A 17,521-nucleotide genomic window follows, 5' to 3' on the forward strand; every position below is an offset into this window, starting at 1 on the left:
TTAGATCAGCACTCTTCTTAACAAACTGTATGTAGATCATCAATGTTTCGCTCTGTCTTTGTGATTCCTGCTCTATAATGCAGCAACTTGACTTGATGTAGTGTCCAAGTCAGCATTGTATATTCTGCTACTACAGTTTGTACAGTTGCAGAGCCATGTTTACGCAGTCCGAAGATTTTTTCAAGTTTTTTTCAAGTACAGCACACCTGATTCAGAACTGCTCGTCAAGGTCTTTGGAAGCTTGTTAATAAGCCAATCATTTGAGTTAGGTGTGTTAAAATATGGAAACCTCTAAAACATGCAGGTCATCTTTTTTATATCTTGGTGGGTTCCAGACATACACTAATCTTTGGTCCCCGTCTTTCAGCTATTTGCACATCCTCATTGGGCTGGACTTTGGGTGGAGCACTCCATGAGCACCTTTGGTGGCTTGACATCAGTTGCATTTATGTATAATAATAATAAAGTACAGCTTACATGTTGGTGGTTTGTATTTTATTGTTTAATCACAATAGAAGCTTAAATGACAGAATGTCTGTATCAGTTCTTACTTTTGATGGCAGACATAGTGCAAAAAGAGCTGCAGCAAGTTAGATCAAACTCAGTTCTTTATATGGCCATTAGGGGGTTGAAGTAGGAAAATTTGGAGCCATGATTCTGCTGTGTAACAGTTCATTTAGAGGAAGGCAGTCTAACAGCAGGTCAGGCAGTTTGTCTGCCAGCCACTGGTAGGAAATGCAAATAAGGCCAGCGAGATCTGCTTCACATTCTCACTGTGTCACAGGCGTTCAATCTTTAAAACCATTTGCATCTGAGGACTGACACAAATACATTTCCTCATGACCTCAGACAAGACCCAAAAAGAATGACAATGGTAAAGTAAATTTTTATTATTATTTTCTTATTTTGGTTAGACACGCAGTTAACTTTGGGTGGAGTGAGAAAGAAGGAATCCTTGTTGAATCCTTTTTTTAAACTTCCATGTAGTTACCTTTGCATGATCAGTCTCTTTGTTTAGGAGTTCTTAATTGAGCAAGGCAAGACAACTTTATTTGTACAGCCATAAAACATTAAAAGCCTTACAGCATTGTGTGGGGAAGAACAACATGATGGCAGCAACATTGCTACAGTTGTGATTCAGTGGGAGAGGGAAGCTACACATGCACAAAAAAAAAAAAAAAAGAAAAAAAAATCCAAGATAACTAATGGGGCTGACCTCATATCAAATATTTATCTTTGGGCAGTAGTCATGTACGAGGTCAGACAAAGACACTCTTTAACCGTTTCCACAAAGGAGTTTTTGTTGAATAGTTTGGAATTTAATATACAGTCTAACAAGAGTTTGATTTTAAGTTGGCCTGAACTATTTTCTTTCTGGTATATGTGAATATTTTGAGTGATGTGCTGGATTCATATACATAGGAAGTCTAAAGCTAAAAAAAGAGAAGAATAATCTTCTGTTGTTGACTGAATAGGATTTTTTTTTAAATCTCAATATTCATAAAATAAGGTTATTTTAACATGCAAAAATGTGGCTCTCACTTCCTCATGGTTTTGGTCTGTTTTACAGTAACCATGACCATGTGTTATGGTGAGTGAGTTTGGAAGTTGGTGTGTGAACCTGTTATTCAGACAGACACTACTACGTTCTGCCAGTGTACAGACATTTCTCATTGGCCCCACAAAATGCCATAATTTCACTCTGACCACATTTTGAATGTTTTGTGACTGTTTTTCAGATGCAATGATTTCAGTTTGTTCTCTTCTATTTGAAAACAGAAGCAGATCAAATGATTAGTAGCTGAAAGAATTATTTGTACAACATTACCTAACTGAGTCCATCCTGAAACATTGTCAGTAAATACTTTTTATAGCACCCAAATAAACTGATAGCGATTTATCATAAATATGTGTGACACATCTGAAACACTATTTTCTTTGTATGAATTGTAAAACATTTGAATATTGTGTCTGATCCTTGTTTGCATAAGATTTAATTTTGGATCACTTTTTCCTTTTTCCTGCTCCTTGCCACACTTTCTGATACTACACACTGAAATTCCTGTCAGGAGGTTACAGCAGGCACCACACAACAACGTTGCAGTAACTTGACTCAACCTTATAATGTACATATTAAAAAATGCACAAGGAAAAAGTCAAAAATAGCAGATACAGTGTAAAAGGGTTGAGTGTACTTAAAAAAGTAAAACAACCAGAGCTCTGATGTTGGGTGAACTCAGAGTAGAATTTTAAATTGAACAACGTTAGGTTAGCTATTCAGGTCTACTTATGTCTTTAAACTGAAACAATTCATGTTGGCAAACTGATAATATCACAAGTTCACAAGTTACTACATGCAATTAAGTTCACTCAACTTTTTAAACACATTTTTTACAGTGTTTGTATAATACACTATGGTGTATGTACAATGGAGTATACAATGTAGTTCTCTTTTATCACCTGCTCCTCATCTAACAACAGTAAGGCAACTGTTTTCTGCTATGTGGCAGCATGACTCACAGAAAACGATCCCTTCCTCTCTACCTTTCCAGCTGTATCTAACCATTTGCTTTATACCCCCACTTCCTCTACTACCGTCTGGTACTATGGGAAAATCGCCACTTCCTGATTCCATTTGGTGTGTGTTAATCAACTACTGCTCACCTTCTTTACATCACTCACTACAGATTAACTTTAATGCTGTTTTGACTGGCACAGTTAATGAAAATTATTCTTTAACAGAATACTTTATTTGTGAGTGTAAAGAAAAAATAATTTACAGCAGGATGCCATAAACAGAATATTCAGTCATTTAACATTTAGTCTTAGTAAGTAAACAAATGCATATAAAAGAAGTGTAAATCCATCAAATATTTAAGGTCTTAATATTAAAAACAGTGGTGGTTATTACACAAGAACAGAACTTATGTACATCTCTAAGATCCTTCTCTATTTTATAAGTTTATACTTATGCTTTTTAACAGCAGATCTGATGGGAAAATATTATTTTTAATACATGACATTTGTTTGGCTGTGTTAATTTAAAGTAATAATATAAATGTTTTTACCCTAAAACTTTGTACTTCTGAATCAACACACATAATTCATTATGCACATTCCTGGGGCTGTCATTGCCCCACAGTATCCCAGGCCTGAGAAACCGCAAGTCCAGCCTGGAGCATCAGCTGACAGCTAGGTGCACCTGGATATGAACATGCTGGCTGTTTTGCATGCGCACTATGGCTGATCCAGCAAAGAAACCCAAGAGGATGTCATCGAAGGGAAGCGAAGAAAAAAAGTGCAAGAGTTGGGGGTTAAGGCCCTTGAGCCTTAACTCCTAACTGCTCCCTGAGTGCCGGATCAGTTTACTGCTCCTTGTGAAACTAGGATGGAATAAATACAGAGATGGGATTGATAAACTAAATTAAAACATTTATAATAATAATAATAATAAAAGAAGCTGGTGAATAACTAAAAGTAAGTAATTATTAACAAAGTATGCAGTATAGAAGTAGCTCTCTCACTGAGATAACTCTAAGCCAGGGTGTTTCAGTCTCTCAGCCTTTCATCTAATCAAACCTTATAATACTCAATTGACCAAATCTTTGCTGTTTTTCAGAGCTTCTTTGGAAAACGGAAGAACCTGTAAGTATAATTAACTACCCCAATTTATTCTACTTGTCAATGCTGTACCTACTAATGTCCTGTCTGCCTTTCAGACACAGCGGACCTCCAGCTCCTCCCAGAAGGACAGGTGAGGTTTAACTTCAGATGAGATAAATGTGATTTCATTCCCCTTGTTAATGTACTCATGAATATCTGTCGGTGCATCTTTGTTACAGATAACAATGCAGGGTTTGAATGGCCACAAGATGAGTTTGTAAGTCAAAGGAATGGAAACTGTTTCACTATATTTCTTACAACCCATCACTTTCCACTTAACTGTCTTTTGTTTTGAGAGGCTGTTGACTGAAAATGGGAGGGGGAAGAAGTTGGCAAATAATCTCATGACAGCAAAAAAAGGCTATGAACTTAGTAAAATTGTTGTTAAATATTTAAATAGTTATTTATATTGTCTGGAAACAGGATGATGAAGAGAGCGACATGTATGAAGTGCCTCCATGTGAGCGTACACCTGTAAAAGTTCCACAGAGACAAGTGCAGGAGAACATTTATCTGGGTAAGATACCACTGTGTCATACCCAAAGTGATCATAGTTAACTTATAAAGCTTGTATTTTTCCCTAAAATGATATGTATTTCAGAGAGGACGTCTAGTCCTGCTGTTCCACAGAGGCAGGCTGCTCCTCCACCACCCCGACCAAGCAAACCTTTGGTAACAACACCTGGACGTCTTCATGCATATCTGAAATTTTCAAGCCTTTTTAAGATATTTAATTTGTTTTGATTGAATTATCATTCAGAAACCTCAACAGCGTGAGGAGTTCCACCATGACAACAACATCAAAAAACGTAAAACATAACTATTTGCTGTTTTTTTTCTTTTATTATCTCCCTCTCTAAATCTTTCCACCCTCTTGTTTTGATGTGACATAAATGCCTCCTTTCCTCTGCCAGCACCTGAGATAGACAGAAATGATAAGCCTGGGAGGAAGAAGATGCCCCCTCCTGCAGTCCGCCCTTGTCCGATCCCTGCATCCATCGAGGAAGGTGCTGCAGTCACTTCCACCATCACAATTAAGACAAAATGTGTTTACAAATAATACTGTAACAAAGTGACAGAACACCCACACACATTCTCATTTATATCTGGTTTAAATGCTTTACAAAAACACAACCATATAACAAACCCTCTGAGTTGCTAAACCCAACAATGTGCTAAAAGCCCCCTGAAGAAAAGGTGCTGTTGCTTTTTGTTTTCAGTAGCAGCAGGGGTTATTTATTAAAAAAAAGAAGAACTGACAAGTTGCAGCTTGTTCTCTTCACTGTGACCAAAACAAGGAGGAGTGTGCCACCTGCTGGGATCCCTCTGAGCTGCAACTTGAATGATTTAACAGGATTAGACTGAAGCACTCTTTTCTGCACCACTCAATCCTTAAACAAAATATGGAACTTAATTCTAGATTAAATGTACACTGAAAGAATTTAATAATTATTTTTTATGATTTATGATAAGTGTTTGATTTGAACTTTTATTTCTGATTCTTGTCTTTTTGTGAGAATACAAAAGCCGTTGATCTGATGATGGTGGGGGAAAAGTGTACTTGTCTGTTATCGTGTGTTATCTTAATTAAGAACTCACAAAAAGTTTTCATTATTTAAGCAGCTCAATTATGTTTTAATTCCATACGGTACATACTTGATCAAATGTATTAAATCACTTTACACCACTAGTGCTTGGTTGACAAAAAGGATTATTGAGGATTATTCCTTTGGCTAATGGCTTCATTAACTATTTAGATACTGGACACTGTTTTTGATTGTATGCATGATTAATCTGTATTACAGTATTGTGGATGTACAACAAAACAACAAAGATTACCAGGAGTGTCTCCTTTCTGTATTTCAGATGTATATTTGGATCCAAATGAAGAGCAGGTGAGTTTAAAGAGTTTTAAGAGTTTATGTTAATTTTAAGTAATACATTTTTGTAAGACTAGTGGTAATAAAACAAACTAATGGAGACTGGATTTCTAAACAACACATGCTGTGAGAGGTCTGAATGTGCAACTAAAGTTACACTAAGAGCTTGTTTGTTTTTTTGTTAGGAAGTTACAAAGTGCAATTTAAAGGAGTAATGTTACATGACAGTTGTCTTATTATCCAGTATTTACATAAGACTTCAACAGAATAACACTAAAAGAAACTGTAGACAGAGCAGATTATTATTACTTTTTCTGTGAGATTCTCATACTTGTGTAGGAGGTGTAAAGAGGCACCCAAGGGACCATTGTTAAAGGGTCTGGTAAAGCCACCATAATGTGCTGCTACATATAAGATAGTCCATAAATAAATGCAATGATACACACCCACACAAGCCTGAATATAAAGTGCAAACCATTTAACATTAACTCGTTCGGACACCTGCACCAAAGAACTGAAATCCCACATTAACATGCGTGACATTTTTAGGCATCTGCCTAAAGAAGTTAATGTCATTCTTAAATATGTTATTATTTGTCATTTTTATTTCAGGAAGATAATGATGATCTGTACTTAGAACCAGAAGCAGGTAGGCTTGCATTACACTTAACAAAAACTAACCCAAAAGTTTTGATGTTATATGATCTCCCAAAAAACTGAAACTTCTTTAAAATGGTTTGTGAAGGGAGATCTCATGTTACAAAAATGGAAAGTGTGAATTAAAAAAAAGAAGTTATTTCCTTTCTTCCTGTTTTCAGCTTGTTCAGGCCCACGTGGGTCAAGGATGCCTCCATCTCCCGTGACAGCACCTGCTTCCCTAAGCATGTAAATGCACCTCACATTGAGTCAAAACTGCTTTTGTTATTCTTCCTAACCAGTTGATGACATTTACTAACATGCTATAATTGTTTAACCTGCCCCTCAAATCCACATGATCTCAGTTTAGTAATTATAAAGCTTTTTGTTTTTAACTGTATATAGTAAACATGCAGTGATTATTCATTTTCTCTCTGTCTGCAGGATGAAGCCTCCAGTCCCCAGAGCTAAGTCTGTGAGTACTTGTCTCCTTATATAACACAGCTGGTAAAAGAGGCTGCTTTAGAAAATGAACTTTTAACTCTGTTTTAACACATCGGAGCAACAACTATTTTCTCTTTTTCAGAATTCATTGTTTCCTCCCATGAATGAGATAAAAACAGGTGAGGCTGTTACCTTCATTATTAGTAAAAAAAAAGGCATCAAACCTCATTAAAAAGAAGTAATTAATCCCATTATAATTTGATGTATATACATCACTTCTGTAGCTCTTTCAGTTGAAGAGAGACATATGACTTTTCCCACCAAACTCCCCCCGCCAACTGCTTTGAAGCCTCCTCTCCCAGTAAACCGCAAAGAAGCCAAACCCAAGTAAGATCAGAGGTCAATGATGAGATTTCTTTGATTGATGAAACACATATTAAAAGTGGTGAAACTTTAAACAATATCTCCCATTTAAGGCTTGTTTTTATTGTAGACATTTTTAATTGCATGCATATGTCAGACTCAAACTCAGTACTCAAAATTTATATTTTTCTTTCAATTCCAGTCCTCCAAATCCTTCTGTGGCAGATAAGTTTGTGGGTAAGATCACGTTTTTGGGTCATCTTTACAAAGATCATATTCAGCTGTTTTTCCTAATAATCTTATTGTGGTAGCAGTAGCTATAGTAGTGGCATTATACTAAAAATGTTAAACTTTTTTCTCTGTTTTAAGGTGGAATGAGGATGGCCAAACAACCAGGGAATGAGGTACGGTATCAGTCAGGAACGGAGAATCTGGTTATTATTGGTGGAAGAGATGTTCAAAGCCTTACTCAGTTAAATGATATAAATATGAAAGGTCATTCTGGCCCGTTATTACATTTGAACTGCTATTCTAAAACATTGCATGTTTTTAATTTAAAGCACTTTAAAGTTAGTGACTACTGGAATTCCTCACATATATAATTCTCTAGCATTGCTCATACAATTCATGCAAAGTTCACCAAAAGTTGTGATTAATGCACCTTAAACTGCTGCCTCCCTTCTCTCTTTGAATGCTTTATCAAATCAAATTTGATATTTAAATGTTTTAAAATATTTGGGGCTGTAAGTCACATGTACAATAGGATCTGGTCTGACAATTACAAGAAGTATTTGCTTCTTAGGTTTTGTTTTTTTGTTTTTGATGCAGTGGATGCAGAAATGTAGGAAGGGTCTGATCAGGCCTCTTAAACTGACCAATCAAAGGAGAATGGGCAATTTTCAAGAGGGTCCTGAGTTTTTGTTAAAGTTATTGTTCCTGTTTATGCAGGAAATGTTTAAAAATCCAACAGTTTGCTGGATCATTGTGTCCAACACTCTGAAGGGTGATAAATGGATAAAAAATATTTATTTTCTTGATGATGAGAAATTACCATGAACAATATCATTGGCTTGATAGAGTTGTGAAAGCACATATTATTTTCAGTTTCTGTCACTGTGTTAACTGTTGCTAAGAATCTTAATGGAGTGATCATAAACTTGGGGGTTTAACCTTTACTGGTGCTTAATACAAGTCAAATCATTTCATCTAAGTTGCACATTTAAACACAAAAACTGCTGTCCAGAATACTCAAGACACTCAAACTAATGAACCAGAAAAATTAAAGTATCAAATGAAAACATTAAAAAAAACTTTAAAACTAATCAAGGCAAGAGAATGATTTTACTGAAATGGAAACAGTTACTTCCACCTGTTTATGGCCGTTGAGTTAAGGATGTCATGTACTATGTTCAGCTGGAAAAGATCAGATACACAGTTAGAAGCTCGACTCAGAAATTTTATGCCACATGGCAACCTTTTCCTATTTATTTTGAAAGAATAGACGCAGATAACATTACTTAATCATTTTTGTTGTTTGTTTTATATTGTTAATATTTATTATTATTGTTATTACAATTATCACAATTATATATCCTTTATTTTTTTATCTATTTATTTTATTTTATCTGGCTGGGTCATGGTTATATTATTATGGAAGGATAAGGTTTGGGGAGAAAAAAAATAAAAAAATGTTTACTAATACTGTTGTAACTGTTGATATAGTATTTGTTCAATAAAAAGCCCTTGATAAAACAAAAGAACTAATCAAGGCAGCAATTAAATAGTCACAACAGGATTTTATCTGAGAATCACAGGCATGATTATTAATATGATAGACTGCCTGATCTGAGACTAGCTGTTCAAAAGTATCAGGGCTGCTAAAGAGAAGCCTGATCTGGACCTCAGAACTGCTAAAAGCTGCCGATTCAGTCATCTAAGCAAGTAAATTGATGGGCTGGAAAGCAACAGGTTTGACAGATAACTTGTCTTCATTCTATTCAAACACAAACAGGTTGCCAGTTTAATGATGCCAGGTGAAATATTTGAATACTTTCATGTACCAGGAAGGAGTGTAAAATAAGGTGACATGAAAGGATTATATTTAGATAGGGAAAGGCTCTAAAACCTGAAATGAGGCCACAGTTAGACAGTAAATGGAGCAACAACATGACAACAATTCCCTCAGTGAAAAACAGATATGTCTGAGTAGCAGAACACAACTCAAACATTTTCTTAGAGTTGGGGTAAATGTGCTGCTGTTATTATGTTTGCTGTGTGTCTCATCCCAGGACAAAGAGTGGTTTGCTGGATACTGTGACAGAAAGACGGCTGAGGATCTCTTAGAGAAAGTCAACAAGGTGAACTAAAATATTTTCATGTCTTAATTCATGGTAAAATGAACAGTAAATGATGAGTTTTTATTTTAAACATGATATGTCTTTATTTTAAAGTTTTTATTTGGCACATCTTCCAGTTTTCCTCTCTTTTCGGTTTTGTAGGATGGTGCCTTTCTTATCCGGCACAGTTCTGCCCAAAGCACCCGCCAGCCATACACCCTTGCTGTGCTCTACCAACAGAAGGTGTACAATATCCCTATCCGCTTCATGGAGACACAGGGCTACGCCCTAGGAAAGGAGGGCAAGAGCAATGAAGAGGTGAGGGAAAATCAGAAGTGTACTGGTTGGAGCAACAGGATAAGACAGGAGAAGACTAAGATAGCAGGATTCTGGAGGGAATGAAGCTTAATAACAGTTTCAGACGCTTAGTTTAATTACCCTTTACCTTTTATACTCCTCTCTCTCTCTCTTAGATTTTCAGCAGTCTCGACGACATGATTTCTTACCACAAGAATAACCAACTGCTTTTGATTGACAGCAGGAGCCAGGCCAAGCACACAGCGCACTTAACTCACCCTGTACGCCCTTAAAACTATATGGACACACTATGTTGAGTTTACATTACTTATAATGTTAAAGGCAAAAACTAAAAGTTTCTGTCAGGGAAATACTGTGGACTTGCTGTGTGTCTTTCACAGAGGTGCAATCCCTCCTCTATGAAACCCATCATTGTGAAAATAGAGACCATAGAAATAATTTATGGAACACAGCTTCTGTGTGACATGCCAGCATCATAACATAAAAAGCTTGGACATCAACTGGAGTTTGTTGAAATCATTCTCTTTTGAGCTGTTTCATCATTTTAATAAATATTGTGCAAGTTAATGTTTCTCTTGTAAAATGGACATGATGTCACTGTGTTTTTGTAATAGTAATGTAGTCAGTTCAGCCTTTAATGAAACAATGAGGTTTGCTCTGTCAGATCAATGAGTTTCAATGATTTCTGTAGACACAAACATCACATTTCTGCTTATATGGCAGCCATCTCTCATGAGAGCTTCCCAGTCTGTAGCTAATCTATCACTTCTACCTTTCTCTTTATTTGAATTGTATTGTAATCCACCACAAATAAACATATGTATGAATCACTCATTTATTTTAAATACAAATATGTATCCTCCCCACAGTACCTTTAGATGATTTTGAATATTAACATTGAACTTTAGGTTTTTAGTGTGTTGCTGTAAAGAAAAAAAAAGCAGACCAGACTGGAGACTTTACATTTGAATTAAACAGTTTTGATTTAATTTCCTTTGCAAAAGTTTGTCTGTTCACTGTTGTTTGTCATTAGCTAATTTATTCTGGGCTGCAGATTAAATGTGTGTTGTGTGATGTGTGTGGTTCATTTGGAGGACTGAATACATCCCGAAAGTAACATTTAATTTTATTTTTTTTTTGAGTAAATTCAACCTTTGTCAGATCTCTGCTTGCTATATATCCTCATTAGTGAGGGTCACTCAGACCTATCTGTGTGTATGTGCATGCATGTGTGTGTGTTACCTCCCTGCAGCTGCTGACCAGACACCAGTGGCTCCATCTGCTTCCTGTCAGGGTAAAAACCATCTCCTCTGCGGTCATAACATAAGAGTTGGGCCTGGAACACCAGATGGAAAAGCTATAAACATTATTTAGTTACATCAACATTAAATTGAACATTTCAACTGTCTTACACATAACAAACTATAAGTCACTGCTATTTATTGTATTGCATGCATTAAATTTATCTTTTAAGTGAAATAACATATTGAGGAAACACATTTTTTCAATTTTCAGAATTCTAGCTCTTTATGCATATATAGTCAAAAGTTTTAAATTATCTATTAATAATGAGTTCAGTGCAGGAGAAAGCATGACTGCAGATGTAGTATTTGCATGAGCTAAAGGTGAAAAAGAGCAATAAATAACTTTCTGGGGTAAAGTTTATGTGGCAGGTGGGTTTAGGGCATGTTGCAGCTTGAATGACTACTAATGACCAACTGTGTGAGGCTGAACCAATGACAGTCAGCTGCATATAATACCATTCAATATTATGAAGAGAAATTAAAAACCCTTTGTATATAGTTTTTATTTAAATTTCCAAGTGGTTTTAAAACCTAATTAAACCAGCTGAACTTAAACCAAAAGACATCTCAGTTGCATGATCAGGACCTTCTACCCACCAACATGCTCCACAACAATTTTGCTTACAAAATAATTCAACTTCTGACAACCAACAGCACATGACATGTTACACTGTGTCATTATTTACCTAAAACCTACCAATTTATCAAAAACTAAGCACATCCTATGATTCAGTAGCTCTTTAAATTGTAATCTTTGCCACCATTTTATTTCACTGCTGCTTCAACAGCATCTCAGGTTTAAGGTTTGCAGGTATTTGCTTAATAAAGTTCAGCTCTGGGAGTTGACCGGATCATCAAGATACCTCAAATCTTGTGTTTTTCAGCCATTCTCTTCTAGATGTTTTGCTGCTATGGATCCTTGTCCTATTGAATGAATAAATGTGTGCTTTACATTTGATTCTGAATACTTTGGACTTTGTGGTCGACTCAGTGACTGCAAAGTGATCAAGGGCTGAAGCTGCAGAACAAATCCAAATCATTAGACCTTTACTGCCATAAGAGCTGGTATGAGGTGTTTGTGTTGACGTATTTTATTTTGTTTTCATTAAATGTGCCTCTGTGTCTCATGCAAATCTAAAATATACTTCCATGTTCTTTTCAGAGAGAATTGGCAAACTTTTTAACGATGCCAAACTAGTTCAATTTGTTTCTAATTGTTTTTCGTTAACTTTAACATTTAACATGTTAGCTGATGTCTGAAGAGCCTGTAGAGCTATTGTTTTATTTATTTATTTATTGTTTGTTTTTCAGTATCTCTGAACATCCCACGGTCTCACTTTGGGTTGCATTTGCAGTCCATTCCTAGGAAGATTTGCAACTGTCTCAAATACTCTCTGCTTGTGAATAATCTTTCTGGATTCCACATTGTTTGTAAATAGTGTAATAACCCTTTCTTGACTGATGCTTCTTTAAGATTATTGCTGATGTCTTTCCTCCTTGGCATTGTCTTAACAAATACTCAAATGCTCCAGACAAGCAAACCAACACAAAACTTTTACTTTTACAGATTGATCATCTATCAGTTAAGTATATTTGATATATAACATTTGGCTGCTACTTCTTAATTCCTGGAAACTCAATAAGGGTGTACGTCTGCATTTTGGCTTTAAATTTGTAGGATAAACAATGAGACAGTGCAACCTGTCATGTGTTGTTGTTCATCTGAAGTTGTGATTACATAAATGTCAGACCAAGTGAAGACCATAATTTTTTTTATGTCCTAATACAGAAAACCTTTTGTTTTTACCAATACAGGAGCTTAAAATTGCACAGTGCAAAGCATATAATTTGACCCAGTGATTTTTTTATTTAAAACGTCTTAATCTTATAGAAAATTATATTACTGTAAAAGCAATCAGACTAACCACAAACGGACAGTCCATTTTTTATGTTCTAACTTTTAATTAATTAATTTCTTGATTTGCAAACACGTTGCCTCAGTAGGCTACCTTCACGGCCTACATTTAATATAGTATGAGGCCAGAAAACTTTCATATTGTGTGCAATTCATGAAGTGATCACTGTTTTAAATTCAGCTTATTTATATATCACAGTATGCTGCATGTTTAAGGTGTGTGAACAATGCTCATGATGGGTCCCACATCCAACAGAAATCACAAAGATGTGGCTTCAACTTTATGCAACACTTGGCAGCGTCAACATTCCTCATATTTACGTGTGTGTGTGTGTGTGTGTGTGTGTTCTGAAAAACAAAAACATAAACAAAACAAAAAACACATAACGGGCTTCTCATGCAAAGTCATCACTTATGATAAGCCAGTGCAGATTTTTAGGACAGCCCCTTATCCTTAAAAGGCTCTGGGTAAAACATGCTAATGGTTCTGTAGTAGTTGAAGTGGACTATTTTTCTTCGCGGAGGTGGGGAGTTTTTGATTCAGCACTACTGAAAGGGGGGCTGCTGAATGGGAGCAGTCAGTGGATTCGTGTGATACCAACGCAAGCCGCCTAGGAAACCCACTACAGTCCATCATTTTTGGCTTTTGGGGCGTTTAGCGCACGTTTAGAAGAAGACCACATCTTTTCTCTTGCTGTCCCCTTCCCCTCTCCTTTCTCTCGGATTCTTCTGATAGAGAAATCATTCAGAAATGGCTCAGATATTGCCGATACGGTTTCAGGAACATCTGCAGGTAAGCGCACGCAGAAAAGCCCTGAAATTAATTCCAGCTTGTTTCTTTTTGAGCCGCTCCTCTTCCACGTAGCTCCGCACACACACAGCACATGTCGCATTTAAATGGAATCTGAAATAGGGCTGCAGGGTGGTGCTCAATATAGCTACAGGCCTAGTTTTTTCCTGCTGGGCAGATGATGACTTGTAAAAATTGAACAGACAGGTTGTACACAGCTCCTATGCGGACCGATGAGTGTGGATACCCCGCAGCTTTCGTCTGTTAAGTTGAAAACGCCGCTGTCATTATCAGACAAATTGCGGTGTTTTCACTCTTTCTGCTTCCGACAACTGAGCTCAGCTGTTCGCGGTTACATTTGAGACCTGAATGGCACTTGCTCCAGCTTTGTTGCTACAAGGTTTTTTGTCATATCCTGCAGCAATATATCCCAGCCTTGTAACCTTCAGCCGTGTAAATATATTTAGACATACTTACTGCACAAATCCCCAAAACTTATTAATAACGCGATAACAGTCCGAGGGATGTTTACATAGTTTTGTTATTGCTATTTTTTTTTGTCCTCAGAAAACTGCCTGTTTATTGTGGTGCAGCCTGTAATATAAGAACCACCTTGTGTAGGCCTGATAAACAAAGCCTGCCGTGAAAGATTATTTTATATTACAGAATCAATATTGTATTTATTTAACACTTTCCAGGCTCTATCTATTTCATGTCAGAAGGGCATCTGGGCTGACTGGACAGCTTAAAAAATCAGCATTAATATATAAGAGTAGCACAGGCCTTGTGGTCCATGGTCAGTAATCTCTCAGGGGGAAAAATACATAATGTCCCTTTGCAGTCTGAAAGGAACCAAAGAACCACTCACATGGTCATAAGAAGGGGAACTGATTTTTACTATGGCTCAATTTTCCCCCTGTTTAGGACTTAAAATCGTCCCATTGCAGCCCCAGTGCTTGGTGTCTTGCAACCAAAAGAGAAAACTTTGTGACGCACCCCTCCACCTCTACTGGTCTGTAGCCTGTTGTTATGGTAACAGCAGGCAGTGAAATGGCCTTTTACAAGTAGAAAAAAAGCACAGTCCCCACCCCCTCCCTGCTCCCTTCCTCTGGCCAGTAGCCCCACTTTTCTCAGCCAAAGATTCTCTATCCAGTAAAAAAAAAAAAAAAAAAAAAAAAACTGTGTTGGCCAAGAGAAAGCTTGCAGCCTCCTGTAGCAAGCCCCTCTTCTTACTGACAGAAATTGCACCATTGCTCACTGATGGAGTACAGAGCAGTACCTGGCATTGTCTGTGTCATTAGTTCAAAATGCTCTGAACAACACATACCTTTTGCCTTAAGAACATCTTGCCTTGAGACACTGATAAGCAGAAGACTTCTATATGTTTCACCTCTACCGTGAAATCCCAGCTCTGCACCAGTTGTATCCCCCTGTGAATATAGGTGGCTCCAGCAGAGTGAAAAATGCTTGGAATTTGCTAACCCAAGACTTTGTGCCTCAAGTTGTTTTGCTTTTTTTTTTCTTGGCCTGGTATTTACAGCACAGTGTCTGCTGTCTAGGCCAAGGTTCAGGAGTTTTGCATGGATCCATGGTACCTCTTGATGCGTACCAACTCGATGAACTGATTAAATATCTGGGTTATTGTTTTAACACTCTTTAGATTAATGGCTATAGATTTTAAAAATTAGATAAGCATCTGTCATGGTTGTTTATATGACATAAAGAACAGGCTGTGAATTAATGACAATGTGTACCAATAATTCACTAAGTGGAGCTATGATACAGATTCCTGAAAGTGACAAAGTGAGTCATTTGCAGCCAATGTGGCTCTGCTGCTGTATGTTAGTGCAGTGGCCCAATGCGTTATAGGTGCTTTAGCAAAAACACAAATGTCCTACAGTTTGGAAGCTCCTGAACATTGGCCTGTTGAGTTGTTAGCAGAGTTCAACCTGCAGCTTTGCAGTTGTGATAAAACGATGCCACCACGTCAAACTAATGGACGTGTTGGATGGACAGATGAGGTAAGCAGGCTCTGTCTAAATCTGGCAAATTACATCAGGATAGGAAGTAGGATGACGGAACAGGCCAGTGGAACGGATCAGTGACTGCAGTGGTAGCTGGCAGGGACAAAGATGAGCGTCTGTGTTCAGTCACCGAAATTCAATCATGAATGCAGTCAAAGCTCCCTCACACAAGCGACCCTCACACTGTACCTTTCTGTAATGTTAAATGAATCGTTAACTGTTCAACCTGGGTTAAATAAAGTATAGAGATTTGTGGTTTGTTCTCTTAAGTTACTAACTTGCAGATTATATCCATTTAAAAGAAAATATCCACTGTTGAATTTCTGGTTATAAATTTAAGAGACAACATGATCTAATCCCTACATCTGACAATCTGAAAGCAGGAAATCTTTCAGTGGTTTAAAAAATAGTTTGAAAGCAGATTGTTTAGCTTCCAAGGAGTAGTGTCACAACACAGTGACTTTAATCCTTTTTACAAGTGCAAAATATAATCATGGGAAAATCCCTGGGTGTTGCACATCCTTAGTCTAAAACTAACAAGAACCAAAACTAAGCCTGTCACTGAGCTTCTCAAGCATCTTGTAGATCTTTGTCTTTGGAAAAACCTGAGCAGTGTCAAGCAGAACAACCAACAACAACAATTATTCTCCAACAATTCCCCGTTTGGCTCTATCAGCTGCCTTTGTATTATCAGGTGTCCTGGGTGAGCCTAAAAGGAAAGTGCAAACTATTAGTGTTCAAACGTGGAAGTGAAGTGAGCCTTCCATCTGAATTGACATTTGTGATCCAAGCTCAGCTAACTACTCCATAAGCAAGTACACATGTAACCAGCTGCTGACCAAGCAACAAACAGGCCATCAGGAGCTCTACTGATGTGTTTCTAAAATCACCTGGACAATCTCATTATACAGACATTAACACGTTTTAGATTTGCATCAGTCACATTTAGGTGATACAGATAATTTTTTTCCAAACATTTCTGTTTACCAGCTCAGTCATTCGACAAACACGATTTATGACAAATTAAAAGCACATAATGTCACAGCTGCTTGATGTTGCTGACCTCAGTGTTGGAGCATCTCTGCTTACTAAAGAGATGCAATGTTTCAAACCAGTCTTTACAGAAAAGGCTGAACGCTCATAATAAACTGTACTGACAGTAATAGATGGATTTTTTTTAACTTAAGGTTGTCAGTTTTTCAGGGCCACTCATAAGTGCACAACAATAGAACTATGGATAATGAAAGAAGTCCTACAGGGGCAGTAATTTTGGTGCAAGTGTGGGCTGCTCTCAGATGGTCCCAGTGGCTCCTGTGGTGGAAAAACACCTAATCTTTTTTGTTCTTTTAGTTCTGTTTAGGTCTCACTTGACCCTTGAGGAAAATTGCAGCTTTGAGCAGGTAAAGGTTAGTTTAGCTGCCAAATGCTTCTGCCAAAAGGCTACAGAGGTTTGAGGGAAGTGAGTGAACCAAAACATAAAATCTGCTGGATGACAAAAATAAAGAGCTGAATGACACTGAGGGGAATGCAGTCAGGTCTTTATCTGGTCAGGTCTTGTCTGAATTCTTAACTTTTAATAACTTTTCTGTAATCTCGTGATTAAAAACCTTAAATCTTAAAAATCAGCCGCTGATGTAGTGCATCCACCCAGTCAGTCTATGACTCACCAAATGCTGCCTATGCTGTATCACCAGTGAATCTCCACTGCTAGTGTGATATCTATCTTGTTTTTGTCATTGCTAATCTCAGTTGTTGAGGGACGATGACTTGCAGGCATCTGTGATGTGTTACTAGAGGTTTATGGGTCTGTGGAGACAGTAGGTTGTAGCTGAAGCGTGATTTCAGTTT

General features: G+C 37.2%; 2 protein-coding genes across 5 annotated transcripts in view; both read left to right on the forward strand.

Moving 5' to 3' along the window:
* The first annotated feature begins 694 nt into the window (after positions 1-694).
* On the forward strand, positions 695-10,646 carry si:dkeyp-117b11.1 (B-cell linker protein). The gene is made up of 19 exons (XM_042000575.1): positions 695-874; positions 3,620-3,645; positions 3,720-3,754; positions 3,843-3,880; positions 4,087-4,180; positions 4,265-4,335; positions 4,424-4,472; positions 4,578-4,670; positions 5,530-5,558; positions 6,156-6,192; positions 6,362-6,428; positions 6,624-6,654; positions 6,766-6,802; positions 6,908-7,010; positions 7,189-7,223; positions 7,356-7,390; positions 9,275-9,343; positions 9,485-9,640; positions 9,796-10,646. Exons 1-19 carry the CDS (start codon positions 866-868, stop codon positions 9,910-9,912), a joined length of 1,131 nt encoding a protein of 376 aa, XP_041856509.1. The 5' UTR covers positions 695-865; the 3' UTR covers positions 9,913-10,646.
* Positions 10,647-13,417: 2,771 nt separating this feature from the next.
* cltcl1 (clathrin, heavy chain-like 1) overlaps positions 13,418-17,521 on the forward strand; it is a 28,110-nt gene continuing 24,006 nt past the window's right edge. For 2 of the 4 annotated variants that reach the window (XM_041999763.1, XM_041999764.1), the window contains exon 1: positions 13,418-13,652. In XM_041999763.1, coding sequence (XP_041855697.1) covers positions 13,611-13,652 — 42 coding nt within the window. In that variant the 5' untranslated portion in view covers positions 13,418-13,610. The remainder of the gene's footprint in view (positions 13,653-17,521) is intronic. The other 2 variants (XM_041999765.1, XM_041999766.1) reach the window with 1 other exon arrangement.

Source organism: Melanotaenia boesemani, chromosome 11, assembly GCF_017639745.1.
Source record: "Melanotaenia boesemani isolate fMelBoe1 chromosome 11, fMelBoe1.pri, whole genome shotgun sequence".
NCBI lineage: Eukaryota > Metazoa > Chordata > Actinopteri > Atheriniformes > Melanotaeniidae > Melanotaenia > Melanotaenia boesemani.